Raw genomic sequence first — 16875 nt, forward strand, 5'->3', positions numbered from 1 at the left:
TCCTCTGGTAGCAGTGCTGTAGTGGAGAGAACCGAGAAATTGAGTACAATAGAACATTCATAGAATCCCAAATATGGAGAAGCCCCGAGATAGAAGACCTGGCCCTCGAGGAGCGAGTACCAGATCCCTGGAAGCAGAGAGACTCGTTGGCAAAGTACTCACACAGCGGTTCCACGTAGGAGATGGCACTGGCGCTGGAACGGAGGCAGGCCCTCGAGGAGCGAGTACCTGGTTCCAGGGAGACAGCTCTGAGGAGTGGATGATAGTAGTACTCACTGATGGTGTCTGTAGCGAATTCTTCCAAGTAGAAGAGGAGATAGATGCAGGCAGCGGGTCAGGGAACATGGGCCCTCGAGGAGCGAGTACCGGTTACCTGATAGCGACCTGAAAGAAGCAAAAGAGGCCCCCGAGGAGCGGGTACTCTGTTAGCAGAAAGAGTCCAATAGAAGTTGGAAAGGCAGAGTAGCTGGGTTGGAGAGCGAATCCCATCCGTAAGAATTCCCCTTGCTAACTCAATGGCTAGCAATAAACTGTAGGCTTAAATATCCGGGCAGTGTGACATCATCACAGGAGGATGCGCCTGAGGAATGCGCCAATGAGGAAATAAGAATGAGGGCCACGCAGCGCGCGCGCCCTAAGGTACCTGTAGAACATGGCGGGAGGCAGCGCCCAAGCTGGTCTAGGGACGCCAGAGAGGATGGCAGGCAGACGCCGCGGCAGCCAGGCGTCCGTGAAGAGCAGGAGGAGCCGCAAAAAAAGGAAAGGTAGGCAGAGTGAAGCCGTTGGGAAGTGACGTTGCAACAGTACCCCCCTTCAAAGGGCGGTCTCCTCTGCGGGTACCAGGTTTTAGTTTCCAAGGATGTGAGAGATGAAACTGATGGAGCATCTCTTTGTCAAGGATATTAGCCAGAGGCTCCTAAGAATTTTCTTTGGGGCCAAAACCTTCCCTTAAAAGAAGGTATTCCCAAGTCTTGCCTCATCTTTGGACATCATGGACAGCTTTGACCTTGTATTCTAGGTCATCTTCTGCATTGATGGGAGATGGTTCCTGAGACTTGGAAGAGAACTCACTGAGAATGAGTGGTTTCAAAAGTGAAACATGGAAAGCGTTGTGGATGTTTAATCCAGGTGGTAGTTTCAGACTGTAAGTGATGTAGCCAAGATGTCGGAGGATTGGAAATGGTCCAACGTAGCAAGGAGCAAATCGAGTGGAGGGTAACTTCAGTCTAAGGTGCTTAGTGGATAGCCAGACATTGTCACCAGGTTGAAAGACAGGCGCTTTGGAATGGTGAGCATCATAAAACCTTTTGGCTCGATCACTCGCTTTGAGTAGCATTTCTTTCGTCTGATTCCATAATTGATGGATATTATCAGCAGTGGATTGAGCTGCTGGGGACGTCACTGAGAGCTTCAGTGGAAGTGGCGGTGATGGTGAACGTCCATATCCCACTTCAAAAGGTGTTGATCTAGTGGATGATTCTGGATGAGAATTAATGGCAAATTCAGCCCATGGTAACAGTTTGGCCCAGTTATTCTGACAGCAACTCACATAGGCCTGAATGAACTGTTTCAGGGTCCTATTCATCCGTTCTGTTTGGCCATTTGATTGAGGATGATAGGCAGATGTATAATCTAGAGAGATGTTGAAAAGCTTGCACAGAGCCTTCCAGAATCTTGCCGTGAACTGTGATCCTCGATCCAAGACTATGTGCTTCAGTAGGCCGTGAAGGCAAAAGATGTGGGTTATGAAGAGCTTTGCAAGCTCCAAGGCTGAAGGTGACCCAGGCAGTGCCACGAAATTGGCCACCTTGCCGAAGCAGTTGACTGTGACCCAAATGGTATTCATACCTCCAGAGAGGGGTAGATCGAGTACAAAGTCAGTAGCGATATGCGTCCAGGGCTGTTCCGGAGCTGGAAGTGGTTGCAGCAATCCCCATGGTTGGCCAGAAGTAGGTTTGTGCTTGGCACAGTTGGCATAAGATGCTACGTAGGAGAGTGTATCTTCCTTGAAAGTTGGCCACCAATAATACTTCTGTAGCTTCAGCAGGGTACGGTGTTGACCAGGATGGCCAGCTAGCTTGGAATCATGCGCCCAATAGAGCACTTTCTTCCTGAGGTGTTTAGGCACGATGGTTTTACCAGTGGGCACAGTATGAGTAGCCGCCAAGATGACTTTCTTCAGGTCGATAATATGCTGAGGTTCTTCTGGAACATCCTCCGAGAGAAAGAAGCGTGACAGGGCATCAGCTCTGGTATTCTTGTCTCCGGGGCGATATTTGAGCAGGAAGTCAAAACGGTTAAAAAAATAAGGACCATCTGGCTTGTCTACGGTTAAGAAAGCCCCAGAGAAGGTTAGATGATCTGCAGAGGCAGAGGAAGCCTTCCAGGGTCTAAAGGAAGGCATATGCTCGGAACCTGTTCTACTAAGTCCGGACTTTATCAAGCCTTTTATAATACAGACAGACGCATCAGAGGTGGGGCTAGGAGCCATCCTCACACAAGAGAAAGGAGACTAAGAACATCCAGTAGCCTTAATTAGCAGGAAGCTACTACCCCGAGAGAGACGCTACTCAATGATAGAGAAAGAGGCCTTAGCTGTCAAATGGGCCTTGGAGGCTTTTCGTTATTACCTACTGGGCCACCAGTTCACTCTGGTAAAGGATCACTCAGAATAAGGAGTCCAATGGACGAGTAATGAGGTGGCTTCTGGCACTCCAACCATTTGACTTTAAAGTCCGACACAGAGCAGGGAAGGCGAATATAAATGCAGACTTCCTTTCTAGAGAAGTCTCCCTTGTACAGGCAGGTGCTCAACTAAGGAAGATTGAGCTGAGGGGGAGGGAATATGATAGAGTATATGACAGAGAGCCTCAGACTGCCTTAACAGACCGGCTCCAGCTATCTGGCCCGGTCCACCTTAAGACAGACAGGAAAGGGATCCTCGGATGGGGGCATTTCCCTGAGGTAAGGGATACAAAGGTGAGGCCCTGAGAGAGTTAGAGAGGCCCCAGGGAGAAGAAGGAAGCTGTAATGGAGTGCTGTGCTCTTTTTGAAAACTGTTCTTGCATTGTCAGACTGCTGAGGTAAGCAGGCATTTTGATTCTGTCTTGCTGGACTTTTTGTAATTAAACTGTTGAAAAGCAGAACAGACTCTAGCCTGGTCTGTTCCCTGACCATCTCCTGTCTTAGACCGCTCCAAGGGCATCACATAGGCACTCCTCTGAACTATCTCTTCTGAGACCCTGTGAGGCCCACCTGAGACCATCTCCTCCTGTACTCCGCCTCCTGGTGGCAGGTGCCCTCCGGGTCCAACCGGAGGGCCAGACCAACCCTACCCCAGGCCAAGTGTCTACTTCATGCGCAACAGGAGACAGGGAGGTCTAGGGGGGTCCTAATTTAGAGGAGTATAACAGCATGTTTATTGCATCATGTGAAAGACTAGCTATTTAATTCTATGTATTTTACCCCTTTAGACCTGGAGAAGGAATTGATCAAGCCCTTACACCCCTCTTATCTGCTTCACGCTCGTACAACCCGTTTGCCCTTATGTGTTCGTAGCAACTTTACTTTTACATCTCTGCAGAAGGCGTGGGCATCTCTCTGCTCGAAACTGGGCCAGAGTCCATAGGTATCAGTGTATTTGCCTATTCTCCCAGCTATGCACGGTTGGTTCTCCCACTGGGAGGCACAGGGAGTAGTTTCTCTAATGCAGGTGGTGGACTTTGGGGTGGTGGACATTCTAACATATCAAGATCTGTCAACATGATTTGATCTCTCCCCCAAGTCCTTTTTTGCTTATCTTCAACTGCAACATTATGTGCTCTCCTTGCAAAAATCTCATCTCGTGTGACGTAGTGGTGGATCAGCTTGAGGACATTTTTTCAGGTAGATAGGAGGGGCTGGATGGGGATTTCCTGTATCTATAAATCTCTTTCTTGTTTAAAATCTGAAGGCCAAAGTGTAGAGCTACATGCTAAGTGGAAGGTGGAAATATTCTCCTTTCCTGATCTTTCTTTCCTCCATGCCATCAAGCATGAGTTGACGGAGGACGCAGCGCTGCAGGAAATGCAATATAAGCTCTTACGTAGAGCATATTTGCCTCCCTCCTGGCTGCACATAGTGGGGTACCTAGACTCCGAGCGGTGCAGTAAATGTCAATTGGATTCAGGTACCATAGGGCATTGTTTTTGGGCCTGTCCTGTTATTCAAACTTTTTGGGGCAATTCCTAAAGTACCTGTCTTTTTTGGTGGGTCAATTGGTGGTTTTTACTCCCGAAGGGGTTCTTTTTGATGTAGTTTCCTCTTTTCAGATTCGGGGGAGGGAAACGTGTCTTTTGCTTCGGAAGGCGTGTCCGGTTGCAAAGAGGGCCATTGTCCTTCAGTGGCATGCCCCTGACCCTCCATGTTTCTGGCTTTGGAGGAATAAATTACACGCTTTAATGCAGATAGAAAACCTAACTACAGCACGGTCGTTTAAACGTAAATGTTCATTTATCAATATCTGATCTCTGTATTTGCAAAGATTACCCCCTAGGGCACGAAGTGAAGTCATAAACTATCCCTGAATGTGTATACTTCTGTAGTCTGGATTCTCAATGCATCCTGTTTTGTTGCTAGAGTCCATGAAGAAGGGAGAGAGGGGAGCGGTTCTTGTATAAAGTTTGTTTTCAACAACTGTTCGTACTCTATGCAAGATTTGGCATGCTTCAGAATCATGTATGACAAAGGTATGTGCTAATTTCTATAATTATCAGTTCTACATAAAAAGCTGGCTAGTTTCACACTTCTAGTAAAACTACTATTAAAATTATTTGATAGCCTCATTCAACTAATTCTATATGGCTAGGAGAGTGAAGTCTGTAATGTATACAGGAAGGAAAAGAATGTGAACATAAATCCTGTTCCTCCAGTTCTGTAACTCTGTGCATCCACAGAAATTCCCCCAACAATGGAGCTTGGCTGTTTTCCTTATAGCTCACCATACAAAAAAATATTTTCAATTCTGGTGTCACCTCACAGTAATAGCACAGATGCCTTCTTCTGCCAGACATACATTGCGAGATCAGCATAGAGAAAGTGCTACTTTTGCACATTCCCAAAGATAATATATGCCAATCACTAAAAATTAAAATATATATATTTTTTATCTTTGCTGTCTGATCTTAGTTTTCTAATCAGTTGGTTACATCCTTTTATTTCCACCTTCCCTTTCATGTTTTTTTGCCAACTCCTTTTCTTCCGGGGCCACGCAGGTAGGAAGGAGGAGGAGCAGCAGCACCTGGAGGTTTGGATGTGGCCTTTTTTTTCAGGCTGTGGTGGGATGAGCTCCACCACGATCTTCCTGCTGTGCACGGCCGGCACACAGCATAGCAGTAGTTCCCTGTTCAGCCGCCAGTGGGATGAGATCCATTGGCGGCCACATGGGCCTTCCTGTCGGCCTTCAGCGCCCCCCTATGGCCCTGCGCCTGGGGGCATTGCCCCCCCCCCTGCCCCCCTCGGTACACCACTGTGTGCACCCACAATTGTAATGGACACTCAACATGAGTGTCTGTTTTATTCTGCTTCAGGTCAGTTTCACCCAATGTACATGCACAATAGCAAGTGGCGAAATGGTGTATCCTGTGCATCCAGAATTGTTGTTTTTTTTTTTTACATCAAACCTTTATTCTTAAACAACGCAAGCAATTGATTTAAGTATTGTAACGATACTAAGTAGGAGGAACCACAGAGGACAGTATTTTTTAAAATTTGTAATGAACCCTTGACTCACGGATTGACATATGGCCAGCTCCGGGATGTGTTGGGTACCCACCAGTTTTCTGCATAGAGGGGGGAGGGGTAATATCTAATAGCCTCACCTACATGGAATTTACAAGTGATGAGTGCTATCGGCTACGCCTTTGTTTGGGTGCACATTTTGGATGCGATAATCTCCTTATTGCATTGGGTGCTAGTCTAGCACGACCAAAACATGCGTTCAACCGCATGTAAACCTGTGCGCTAGGCTGGGTGCACTTCATTGCATCGGCCCCTTAGTGGGAGAAACCATTACTGAACAGCTCCTCCCCTTTAGGCTGGCTGTGAATGGTAGCGCCTTAGTTCACTTGGGGGGGGGGGCGGTGGGCTAGCGATCTCTAGAGTGTGTGGTCATTTGAGCTGGCTTCTGGAGAGTAAGGAGCCAGGTTTGGAAACTGATTTGATTTTTTTAGGTGATCTCTGCAGTGCGCCTCTTGCCTGTTAGGATCTGCCTCCAGTTAGGAAAAAGAGATTTTGGTTATAGTTGGACACTTTTTTTTATTTTTTTTTTCTATTTTACCTGTAGTGAGACTCGGATCCAGTTTTGGTGAGGGACGAGAAGACTTGTGTACGCTTTCCCCTAAAGTGGAAGGGCTGCAGTGACTCATCACCTCAGAAGAGACATTTTTGGACTTTGAAAGTATTTTGCCCTTTCTGGTTTCTGAGGAGGTTTAGCCTCCCTCCTCCTCCTCACAAGTTGAAGCTGGGCTATATTAGCCTGTTTGTTCAGCAGCAGACCTAGCCTAATGAGAGGTCACATCAGAAGGAGTTCGGTGAGAAGAGACAAGAGGGTTTGGAGACCCACAATGGGATCTTCATTCACCCTATAGGACACGGACTGGGGACAATCTGGACTCGTGTGGACCTCAGGTATATTTTTGTGACTACAGGGATCCTATACACTCTTAGGGATTTCCCTGCTCATTTGGGAGTTTTCTTATCAGCTCACTCCCTAAGAGATAAGATCATAGGCAATAGAAAGGGAGGCCACAGGGCCCCCCCCAAAAAAATTTGGGTCACCGTCAGCAACGACCGCTTCCTCCTCCTTTTCTCTTAAATTTCCATCAGGCTCCCTGTTTACCAAGCAGATCTGGAAGCTGAAAAGTGCATGAGAAGTGAGCCCCTCTGCCTAGAGTGCCATGCTGGCTAGTCCAGCCCCCTTCGACTTTAGAACAGGCTCTGCTGGTTCAGCCTCTCTCCTCTCTTTCCCCATCCTGGAGAATTGGATGATTTCACGGTTGAGCTCTCTCTGCTGGAATGAGCGCAAATCACAGCCAGCAGAAAAAAAAAAGCAGGTGCTGCAACTTTATTATCACCTTGTGACAGGCTGACAGCAGCAAAAGAACAAAAGATAAGGCGAGGGCTATTTTTAATCATCAGTAATCTTTTTTTTTTTTTTTTTGCTGCTGTGCTGTTGGGAGTCATGGGACATTCTCTGCCCGGCTAGTCAGGCCACTGTCTGAGCTAGCTGGGCTGATCTCAGAGAAGGGCAGTGCAGTGTTGCCATTGACAGAGCAGATGAAGACAGTGAGTGCCTGAAGAGGATGGAGGAAGTGTAAAGATAGCTGTTGTAGGCAAGGTAAGGGCTAGTAGCAATGGCAGGAGCTTTACATGATTATGCTGTAGTGCTTTAGTTAGCCAGTCCAGAGGAGGGGATACTCGCTAACGGGCCGATACAGTAAAGTGCGCCCGCGTTTGGCTGTTATGATATTAAGTTGGAGGGTGTACAGAAAAGCATATTTTACTTTCTGAATCACTCGGGAATAACTAGTAGGCTCATCAACATGCATTTACGTGTTGCGGGCGCTATTAGTTTCGGGGGGGGCGGTTTGACCGTGCGTTTTCAACGCACTATTACCCGAAAACGCTCGCCCAACCCCTCCAAAACTAATAGCGCCCTTAACATGCAAATGCATGTTGATGGGCCTATTAGTTATTCCCGCGTGAGTCAGAAAGTAAAATGTGCAGCCAAACCGCACATTTTACTTTCAGAAATTAACGCCTGCCAAAGGCTGGCATTAATTTGGGCCAGCACCGGGGAAGTGTACAGAAAAGCAGAAAAAACTGCTTTTCTTTACACCCTCCAACTTAATATCATGGCGATATTAAGTTGGAGGCCCCAAAATTAAAAAAAAAATAAAAAATTTAAAAAAATAAAATAAAAAATTTAAAAATCTGCCCGCGGCCCACGGGTTGGAAGATGGATGCTCAATTTAGCCGTCGTCCGTTTTCCGAACCCATGGCTGTCAGCGGGTTCGAGAACTGAAGCCAGTAAAATTGAGCATTGGCTGTCAAACCTGCTGACAGCCACCGCTTCTGTCAAAAGGAGGCGCTAGGGACGCTCATTTACATAAATTTATTTACTGGATCGCTCACCCGCTCAGTTTTCTTTATTGGCCCGTAAGTGAGCACATGAGCAGCAGTAGAAGCATATGTGTGTGTATGTGTATGCCACAGTGTCTGAGAGAGACTGCTAGCATGTGTGTCAGTGTCGATTATCTATTCATGGGCAATGCAGGAAACTGTGCTAGCAGGGAGATCGGTTAGTGCAGGTTTCTTAGTGCCTGGATAAGGCCATGAGTTAAGTTAAAGCGCGTGTCTGGGATAAATAAGCCATGCCAACTCTGCTGCATATTCGAGTGCATGTATCTCAGAGTAAGCCATGCCAACTGTAAATAGTTCTGATTACATATTTGACTTTACCATTACCAGTGCCATGCGAGGAACCATTGGGCATTTTACCGTGTGGAAGGTGTACATTGTGTGCCCTGATCTCGAAAGAACTGAGTTACCACTGGAGTGCAGTTTCATTTCTAACGTGTACTTCTCATATTTTGTCTTTGATTACTTGCCTGTGTTTGAACTCTGCAACATTTTTTTATTTGCACCTATAACTTTAGTGTGTGCTTTTCCCGCGACTTTCTGCATCAGAGCTTGCATGGGTGTATTTGCTCTTCCACAGGTTTTTCTGCACGTTTCTCATTTGCATGCAGTCCCCTTATTACATCTCACAGAGCTGCCTGCTTCTGCTGAGCGTTTTAAAAAAATATATGCTGTAAAATAACAGATTTCAGCATGGATCTTATTACATCGGCCCTTTAATTCTCTCTCAAAGCCCTGTACACCCCCTGTTGGACTGACTCACTAATACCCTCATTAAAGGGGAGAAATAGGGTTTATCTATTCCCTGTATTAGGGTAATGTTTACTTTGTGTTAGGGTCATGAGCTTTACATTAAAATATCCATGCCCATCCCCTTTGCTGCATCATAAATTCTTCATTTTATCCACCCAAAGAGAATTCCTCAGTTACATGCCTTGTTGCTAAGTTTGTTGTATATTTCTTTAAAGGCAAAAAATAAAAAGATCTAGGTGAATATTTATTTCTCTAACATCTCCTTATCACCTCATCCCATCTCCAACCTCCTACTCCTCTCCTCACTTCACCCACCCAAGGCTGGCATTAGATAGAATGGGGCCCAGGATGGAAGCCAAAGAATGAGCTTGGCCCATGCCTCGTGCCCTGAAACTCTGCCTCAACTTTTCCAAGAGGGCCTCCTTGTGGTCCTGGGGGCACTGGATAATTGCCCTGCTCGTTCTTTCCTCCCCAACCCCTCCTCAAAACTGTGCCTGACCCTGTCTCTAACACCCGTTCTCCTTACAGATGCTGTCCAAACATCCTCTTATCTGGAGAATTTGGTATGCTAGACCCTGAAGCTGATCAGTAGGTGACACATTATGGAGTGGCTGGGGACTCCTTTCCCCAGAGGACAGTGAATGCTCCGTAGCATCCCAGGCTGGACCATGGAGTAGAAGCTGGTTCTCCTCGGTTTTTGTCCTTCAGACTCAGCTGCGCTTTTTATGCTGAGGTCACTCCATCTTCTCTCGATTCACTTTGCAGGCACTCATTTCTCTTTGAAACTGCCCACAGGTACCAAGGTATCTGCACAGTGCACCTGCAGTTTCTGCAGGCAAATCTTTGCTGGAAACAATGTGCAAAGATTTAAAAACCCAATTTACACGTGTCATTTTCCAACCAAGAGCCAATTTTCAAAAAGGCCAATTTATCCAAGAAAATTGCTGTTTATCCTGGGAAAGTGGCTTTGAAAATTGTCCTCCACATATCTCCTTTTTTAACTTAAACATATTTTAGGAAGTTATTAGTAGAACTAGATAAATACTGATTTTGTTGCTTGCTCTGCGTATTGCATTTTAAGTTACTGGCAATAAAAGTGGCATTCTAAAGCTCCGTGAGCTCCCTCTACTGGTCTTCAAGCTTTCAAAGGAATTTCAGAATTGGATAAATTATTGTGATTGCCATGCTAGCGCATTTAAATGCACATCACCCACACAGGAAAGGTATTCAATATAAGAGAACCCTATTCATGCTCCTTTAGCGTAGTTTATGTTATTCAATAAGAAAATGTGAAGAGGGATGTGATAGGCCAGAAGTTAAAGATAAACATACTTACACGCAGTGATGTACTAAGAGGGAGGTGAGGGGGGCGATCTGCCCCGGGTGACAACAGAAGGAGGGGCGCCATTGCCGCCAGCATATAGAAAGGTCCTGCATCTGTGCGGAGAAGTGTTGTGCTGGCGGGGTTCCCACTCCCCGCCAGCAAAAGCAAGGTCCTGTGGAAGAAGAGGCTGGCAGCAGATGAAGAAGAGGCCCTGTGATGCTTCTGGCGTTTCCCCGGAGCCGGCAGCAGAAGAAGAGACCGTGCTGTGCAACCTGTGGTCGAAGAGGTCCAAATGTGTGTGAGAGAGCGAAAGACTGATTCTCAGAGTGAGTGCCAGTGTATGAGAGGTGCGTGTATGTGTGTATGTGTTTGAGGGTGTGTGTATGTTTGTATGAGAGGGTGCCTTTGTCTGTATGAGATGGTGATTGTATATAAGTGAATGTGTGCCTATGTGTATATATATATATATATATATATATATATATATGAGTGGTGTGTGTGTCAGAAAGGTGTCTCTATGTGAGAGAGTGCCTGTGTGTGTGTATAGGAGAGGGTGCCTGTGTGCATGGGGGGCTGGTGGTGAGAGACAGAGGAAGCATGTGTGCGTGAGACAGAGAAATCGTATGTGAGATACACAGGAAACGTGTGTGTGTGTGAGAGAGAGAGAGACAGTAAACATGTGTGTCTGTCTCATACACACACTCAAGCTCCCTCTGTCTCTCAACAAGTGTGTATGTGTGTGTGTGAGAGGAACATATTTTGTTTTTCTCTGTATATGTGTGTGTACCCCCAGTCCAAGGCAATCTCTGAGTGACAGGTTTGAAGAGCGGGGAATTTTTAAAATGCATATTAGTTTTAATTACTGGGCGTTATTTGATGTCTGCTGTTTTTTAAATATTTTATTGATGTTTAGGACATTTTTAAAAACTTGTACAGGAGCTTCTAATTATTGAATATTATTCTATTCATCAGCTGTTTTGAAATTTATATTTTTTTTAGTATGGTTTGACTATTCTGATTGATTTATATTTCTTGATTTTATTGTTTTGAGTGTAACCTTTACCTGGGGTGTTTAGTCCCAAGGGCACACAATTGCATTTATAACCTTCAGGGCTACTCCGGCTAGCTGACTCCTTCCCAGCTTGACTCTTGATCCTTAGGGGGGATTCTTTCTATGGAGGAGGGAGACTCATCTATGGCCCAGACAGTAAGAAAGAACTTTAGTGTGTCCCTTGTGTGTTGTTGTAACTGTGGCATCCTCAGGAGGAAATGCTGCAAAAGAACAGGCAGGACCATGAGTAAAATTAATTACAATTACAATATAGTAAATCTCCCATACCAAAACAGCACTAACTGCCAGCACACAAACAGAATCAGCTCTACCTATTAAAAGGCAATATTGCAAATATTATACCAGGCCCTACAACACTAATATACCTCCTAGTAGGAAAACAGAACAAGTCAGGCTGCTATAGATCTCTACAAAGAAACTACACACTAGCAGAATACCTCACCTTGGTCACGTATACAGACCCTCACCAAATACAGACTAAAGAGACCATAAAGTAGAAAAAGAAATGTGCAGCAAAAAGTGAACTGGAAATTGCTATAAGCCAGATTCTGTGTGCAGTGCAACAATAGAGAAACAGAAACATAACCATTCATCTTAAAACAAACAATAAAATCAATCATAATAATAAAACCGTATCAATATAAATATTTCAAACAGCTAACAAATAGAACTTCCAATAATTAAAAAAAACTCATGAAGCCCCCTTCCTGGTCAGCTTTTGGGCATGGGGGCACATGAGAGCTCTTATTTGTGGCACAGACCGGATAAGACTCCACATAGTTCTTCACATCTTATTGTAACTGGTGCCAACAGTAATGAAGGGGTTATAGTTCCTGAGTCCTATTGACCCTTGATGCCCTGCCAGCCGTGAATCATGGGCCCATTTTAGAATATGTTCCCAGACTCGACAAGGAACTACTATTTTCCCTCGGGGCACCATTATGGCGACAGCACAACTTTTGGGTCAATAACGTGACTCGGTGGGTCTGGGCAGCTCTTAGTTTCAAAGGAGTGTGAGAACGTATCAGCACGCCGATTCTTCTTAGCGAGCTTGTAACACAACTCAGAGTTGAAATGTTTAAAAAAATAACGACCATCGAGTTTGCCTTGTATGGGAAGGAACGAGGGAAGGGAGAAAAGGGAAGAATTGATAACGATACACACCTCAAGCATGTCTGGAAAGGTTATAATCATGTTTATTGGAAACCTTTCTGCTATGCTTGCTTTACTTTGAAATTTGAATGCTTGTAAAGTTTTTGGTGTTTAACATTATGCATCAATAAAAATTACAATTTGGAAAAAAAAAAAAGAAATAAATGTGTTTGTGTGCCTTTGGGACTTAACCGCTCCCCCCCCCCCCAGTAAGGGCTACACCATGGACTGTGACCTTCTGCAGTGAAGGATTTTGGATAGGATTTTGCCGCCCCCTAGGCACTGTTGATGCTGTCCTTCTCTCGGAAGGTCTAAGGCACAACCTTCTTTGCCCTCTTTATCTGCGCCAGGCTCCCCTCCTCCCTTCCTGTCCCTAAATAACAGGAGAAGAGGGGCTGGATTGGGGAACAGAGTGGCCTTTCTTTGTTCCCTGCTCTGTGCTCTGGACAGGAGGAGAAGGGCTGGAATAGGGGGAGTAGAGCAGTTTTTACTTCCTTTGCCCCTTCCAGCCTCACCTCCAGTTTTCTGCAGGAAGCTGTACTCTGCCGCAAGAGATGCAGTACATCTTCAGCTGGCCTGCCGTCTCCCGGACATTTGCTGTCCTAGGCACAGCTCTGGTGTGCCTATTGGCAAATCCAGGCCCGACCCTTTGAGAAGACTTACAACTGTACTGACCGAGTTATAGAGGGAGGAGGAGGTGGTGACCCAACCGGGGAAAACCCAATGACAGGTCAGCTTCTGACATTCTCTTTCACGAATGTAAGTGAGTGGAGTTGGGGCAGATTCAACTTCTGACTAGCCTGGAAGCTCAGGTATGGAGAACGGCAAGCCAGGCCAAAAATAATTCACATGTGCAAATGAAAAGCTGCCCCCCCCCCCCCCCTTCTACATACTGTGCAATATGTCAAAGGCAGGTAGATCATTCTTTTTGTTTTTGTTTTTTTTTGTTATAAACATTTTTATTGGATATTGTACAACAAAAACAAGCCATTCAAAGTAACATACAGCTGAGTCTTCCCTGAGACTGTCGCAATATCCATTTTGAACCCTGTGAACTCCCCCCCCCCCCCCCCCCGCAGCCACAAACAGTACAAAACAGTACAAAAGGCAGTACAGTTGTCCATACAGAACAGAACATTAACCAAAACTCCAATATTATACTATGTGGGGAGCTCTCTATATAATCCCGTAGTATCAGGGTTAGTACATCTAGCAAATAAGGAAAAACGGACCTATATAGTATAGATAGGCTCCCTAAAAACCCCTAAGGGAAAACCAATAGATACATAAAGCAAAAGAGAAAACTATGGTCCCAGCTATTACCGCAATCCTCCTGCATCCATCATGGTCAGTGATCATAATTGACCGCTATAGATTCTAACTGGTATGTGGGTGATTCCGAAGCCACCTTTCCAGAGGGTCCCAGATCTTCTCAAACGCAATGAGCTTATCCCTTCGGTGAGCAGAAATTTTTTCCATAGATCTAATCCTCAATAATTTCGTCAGCACTAAACTCTTGGGAGGGGTAGCCGTCTTTTTCCACCACTGTGCCATGGCCATTCTCACTGCAATAGCTAGATAGCGTAATAAACGCCTTTGAGTGACACTGAAATCACCATCCCCCAACCCTAGTAACCAGAACTCTGGGGACCGAGGAGGTTCCCTTCCTAGCCACTCTCTAGCTAGAGCTAAGATTTGTTCCCAGAAGATATGCAGTCTTGAACAGGTCCACCACATATGGAAAAATGAGCCCCCTGGTAGGTCACAGCGCCAGCAGGTATCTAACAATTGTGGGTACCATCTTGCCATTTTATCAGGGCTTAAGTACCACCGGTATAACAATTTATATTCATTCTCAATCATGGTGTTGCGATCCCGGGTCGGCCCCGGGATCGCCGCCTACCTGGTCGCGGCTCCGGCGCTAGCCCGTTTCCCCCAGGCCTCCGGGGACCCCCGCTGCCGCAGCCCCGACGTCGGGCAGCTTCACCCGGGCCTGCAGGGCCCTCTGCTGCCTCGTGTCTGCCTCGCCAGAGCAGCCGGCGTCCTTCGGCATCTGGCCGCGCGCGCGTCTCTGCCTACAATTTAAAGGGGCCAGCGCGGGAAATTCGAAAGAGTGCCTCCGGTGACGTCAGACGCTGCAGGGCTACTTAAGCCCTGCAGTTGCTTCTCTCCAGTGCCTTGCAACGAGGTTCCCAGGATTTCCTGTCTCCAGTTGCTGCGTTCCTGCTTCCTTATCTTCTACTTGGCTCCTGACCCCGGATTGGCTTGCATTGACTCTTGGCTCCTGACCTTGGACCGGCTTATGGTAATTCTCTGGCTTCTGACCCCGGACCGGCTTACGTTGATTCTCTGGCTTCTGACCTCGGACTGGCTTACGGTGATCCATTGGTTCCTGACTCTGGACTGGCGAGCGACGACCCTTCGGCACTCAACCTTGGACTTCGACTGACCAGGCCCCCGCGGGCCCTCCTAAGTCCCAGCGGCCGGGTTCCTACGGGCTCCTCCTGGGGGGACTCCGGCTTCCAGGGTGAATCTCCTAAGTCCCAGCGGCCGAACTCCTACGAGCTCCTCTCGGGGGAGGATCGGCTTCCAGGGCGAAGAACTTCTCCCAACAGTGCCAGCGCTACCATCTCCTTCTTCCTCGCCAAAGCCCTTGGTCGCATAGGGCTCCCAGAGTTCCACCTCCGGCCAGCCACCAGTCTGTCCTTGCCGCCTCCCGGTCGGGGCCACTGCTGCAACCATCTTCAGCAATCCATCCTCTGGCTCCGGTTGGCCCAAGGGTCCACGAATCTAACAGATTGCAAGGCCATGGACCCGGCGGACCTTGCCGGTCTAAAGGCTATCCCAGGCATAGCCCAGAAGCTGCAGCAGCAGCAATCCTGCCTCGACACATTGATGTCGGCCGTTCAACGCCTGGCGGATCGGGTAGAGGGGACTTCCACAGCTCGCCCCGCAGCATCCACGTCTCATGTCTACCCGGGTTCCCCTGTCCCGGTACAGATGCCAGCACCCCCTAGGTACTCTGGGGATCCGAAGGTGTGTCGGGGTTTTCTCAACCACTGCTATATCCGTTTTGACCTTCTGCCGGCGCAGTTCACCACGGACCGCTCTAAGACAACCTACATTATCTCTCTGCTGGACGGGAGACCCTTGGCTTGGGCTTCCTCCCTCTGGGAGCGCCAAGACTCCCGGTTAAATAACCTCGTGCAATTCGTCAAAGCCTTCCGGAGGATCTTTGATGAACCATCCCGGGCCTCCACAGCTGCCTCAGAACTCCTCCAGCTGCGACAAGGCAATCGCCCCTTAGAGGAATTTGCGACGGAGTTCCAGACCCTGGCTACTGAGCTAGCCTGGGGAGAGGACAGTTTACACGGGATATTCCTGGAGGGCCTTTCTCCTCGGCTCCAAGATGAACTCGCGGCCCGGGACCTTCCGGATGACCTACAGGAACTCATAGAACTGGCTGGACGCGTGGACCGGCGCATCCAGCGCCGCTTTCGAGAGCGAAGGTCCACCCACGGGCTGTCTGCACATCGAACCACGCCACCTCAGGTTCGAGCTTCGCCTGCTGCGGCAGCTGCCTCTCCGCCGGAAGAACCCATGCAGTTGGGCCGGGGTCCTCTCTCTGCCGAAGAACGGAGGCGTCGACGCTCACAGGGGTTATGCCTCTACTGCGGGGGTACGGGGCACTTCCTGGCTCGCTGCACAGAGCGTCCGGGAAACGCCCGAACCTAGAGTCTAGTGGGGAGTTGATTCTAGGCAGTACCTTTCCAAGCTCCCCATGTACTGTTCCGGCGAGACTTTGTCTTCCTGGAGGAGGCTTCGATACCCTGGCGCTGCTCGACTCCGGGTCCGGGGGGAATTTTATCCTCCGAGATCTGGCACAACAACTACAGCTCAAAGTCTTGCCTCAGGAACCACCCTTGCGAGTGTCATCCATCCAGGGTATTCCCCTTCCAGGATCCATTTCTACTCGTACGAGCCCTCTTCAGCTTCAGGTCGGGCTTCTTCATAAGGAGGAGATCTCCTTCCTCATCCTTGAGAAATCTATTCACCCGCTCATCCTTGGACTGCCTTGGCTAAGGAAACACTCGCCAGTGATAGACTGGCACTCGCTTCAGATCACGTCTTGGGGGCCAGCCTGTTCCCACAGCTGTCTTCCTGCTCGCCCGCTTCAGATGCTCCCGCTTCTGGCAGCCCCGCTATCGGTGCCACCTCAGTACCAGGCCTTCCAGGATGTCTTTTCCAAAGAGAAGGCAGAACTATTGCCTGAGCATCGCCCGTTTGATTGTGCAATAGATTTGTTACCTGATACTACGCCCCCTCGTGGGAGGGTATACCCTCTGTCCTTGCCAGAGACTAAAGCCATGTCTGCCTATATTAAGGAGAACCTGGA

At 47.8% G+C, this 16875-nt stretch overlaps 1 protein-coding gene across 3 annotated transcripts in view; it reads left to right on the forward strand.

Annotated features, from left to right (window-relative positions):
- Window positions 1–4630: 4630 nt before the first annotated feature.
- MLANA (melan-A) overlaps window positions 4631–16875 on the forward strand; it is a 97073-nt gene continuing 84828 nt past the window's right edge. Inside the window, exon 1 of one of the 3 annotated variants that reach the window (XM_029613915.1) lies at window positions 4631–4727. In XM_029613915.1, the coding sequence (XP_029469775.1) occupies window positions 4688–4727 (40 nt within the window). In that variant the 5' untranslated portion in view covers window positions 4631–4687. Of the gene's footprint in view, window positions 4728–6570; window positions 6667–7227; window positions 7376–16875 lie in introns of those variants that run through there. The other 2 variants (XM_029613934.1, XM_029613925.1) reach the window with 2 other exon arrangements.

The sequence above is a fragment of the Rhinatrema bivittatum genome, chromosome 1, assembly GCF_901001135.1.
Source record: "Rhinatrema bivittatum chromosome 1, aRhiBiv1.1, whole genome shotgun sequence".
Lineage (NCBI taxonomy): Eukaryota > Metazoa > Chordata > Amphibia > Gymnophiona > Rhinatrematidae > Rhinatrema > Rhinatrema bivittatum.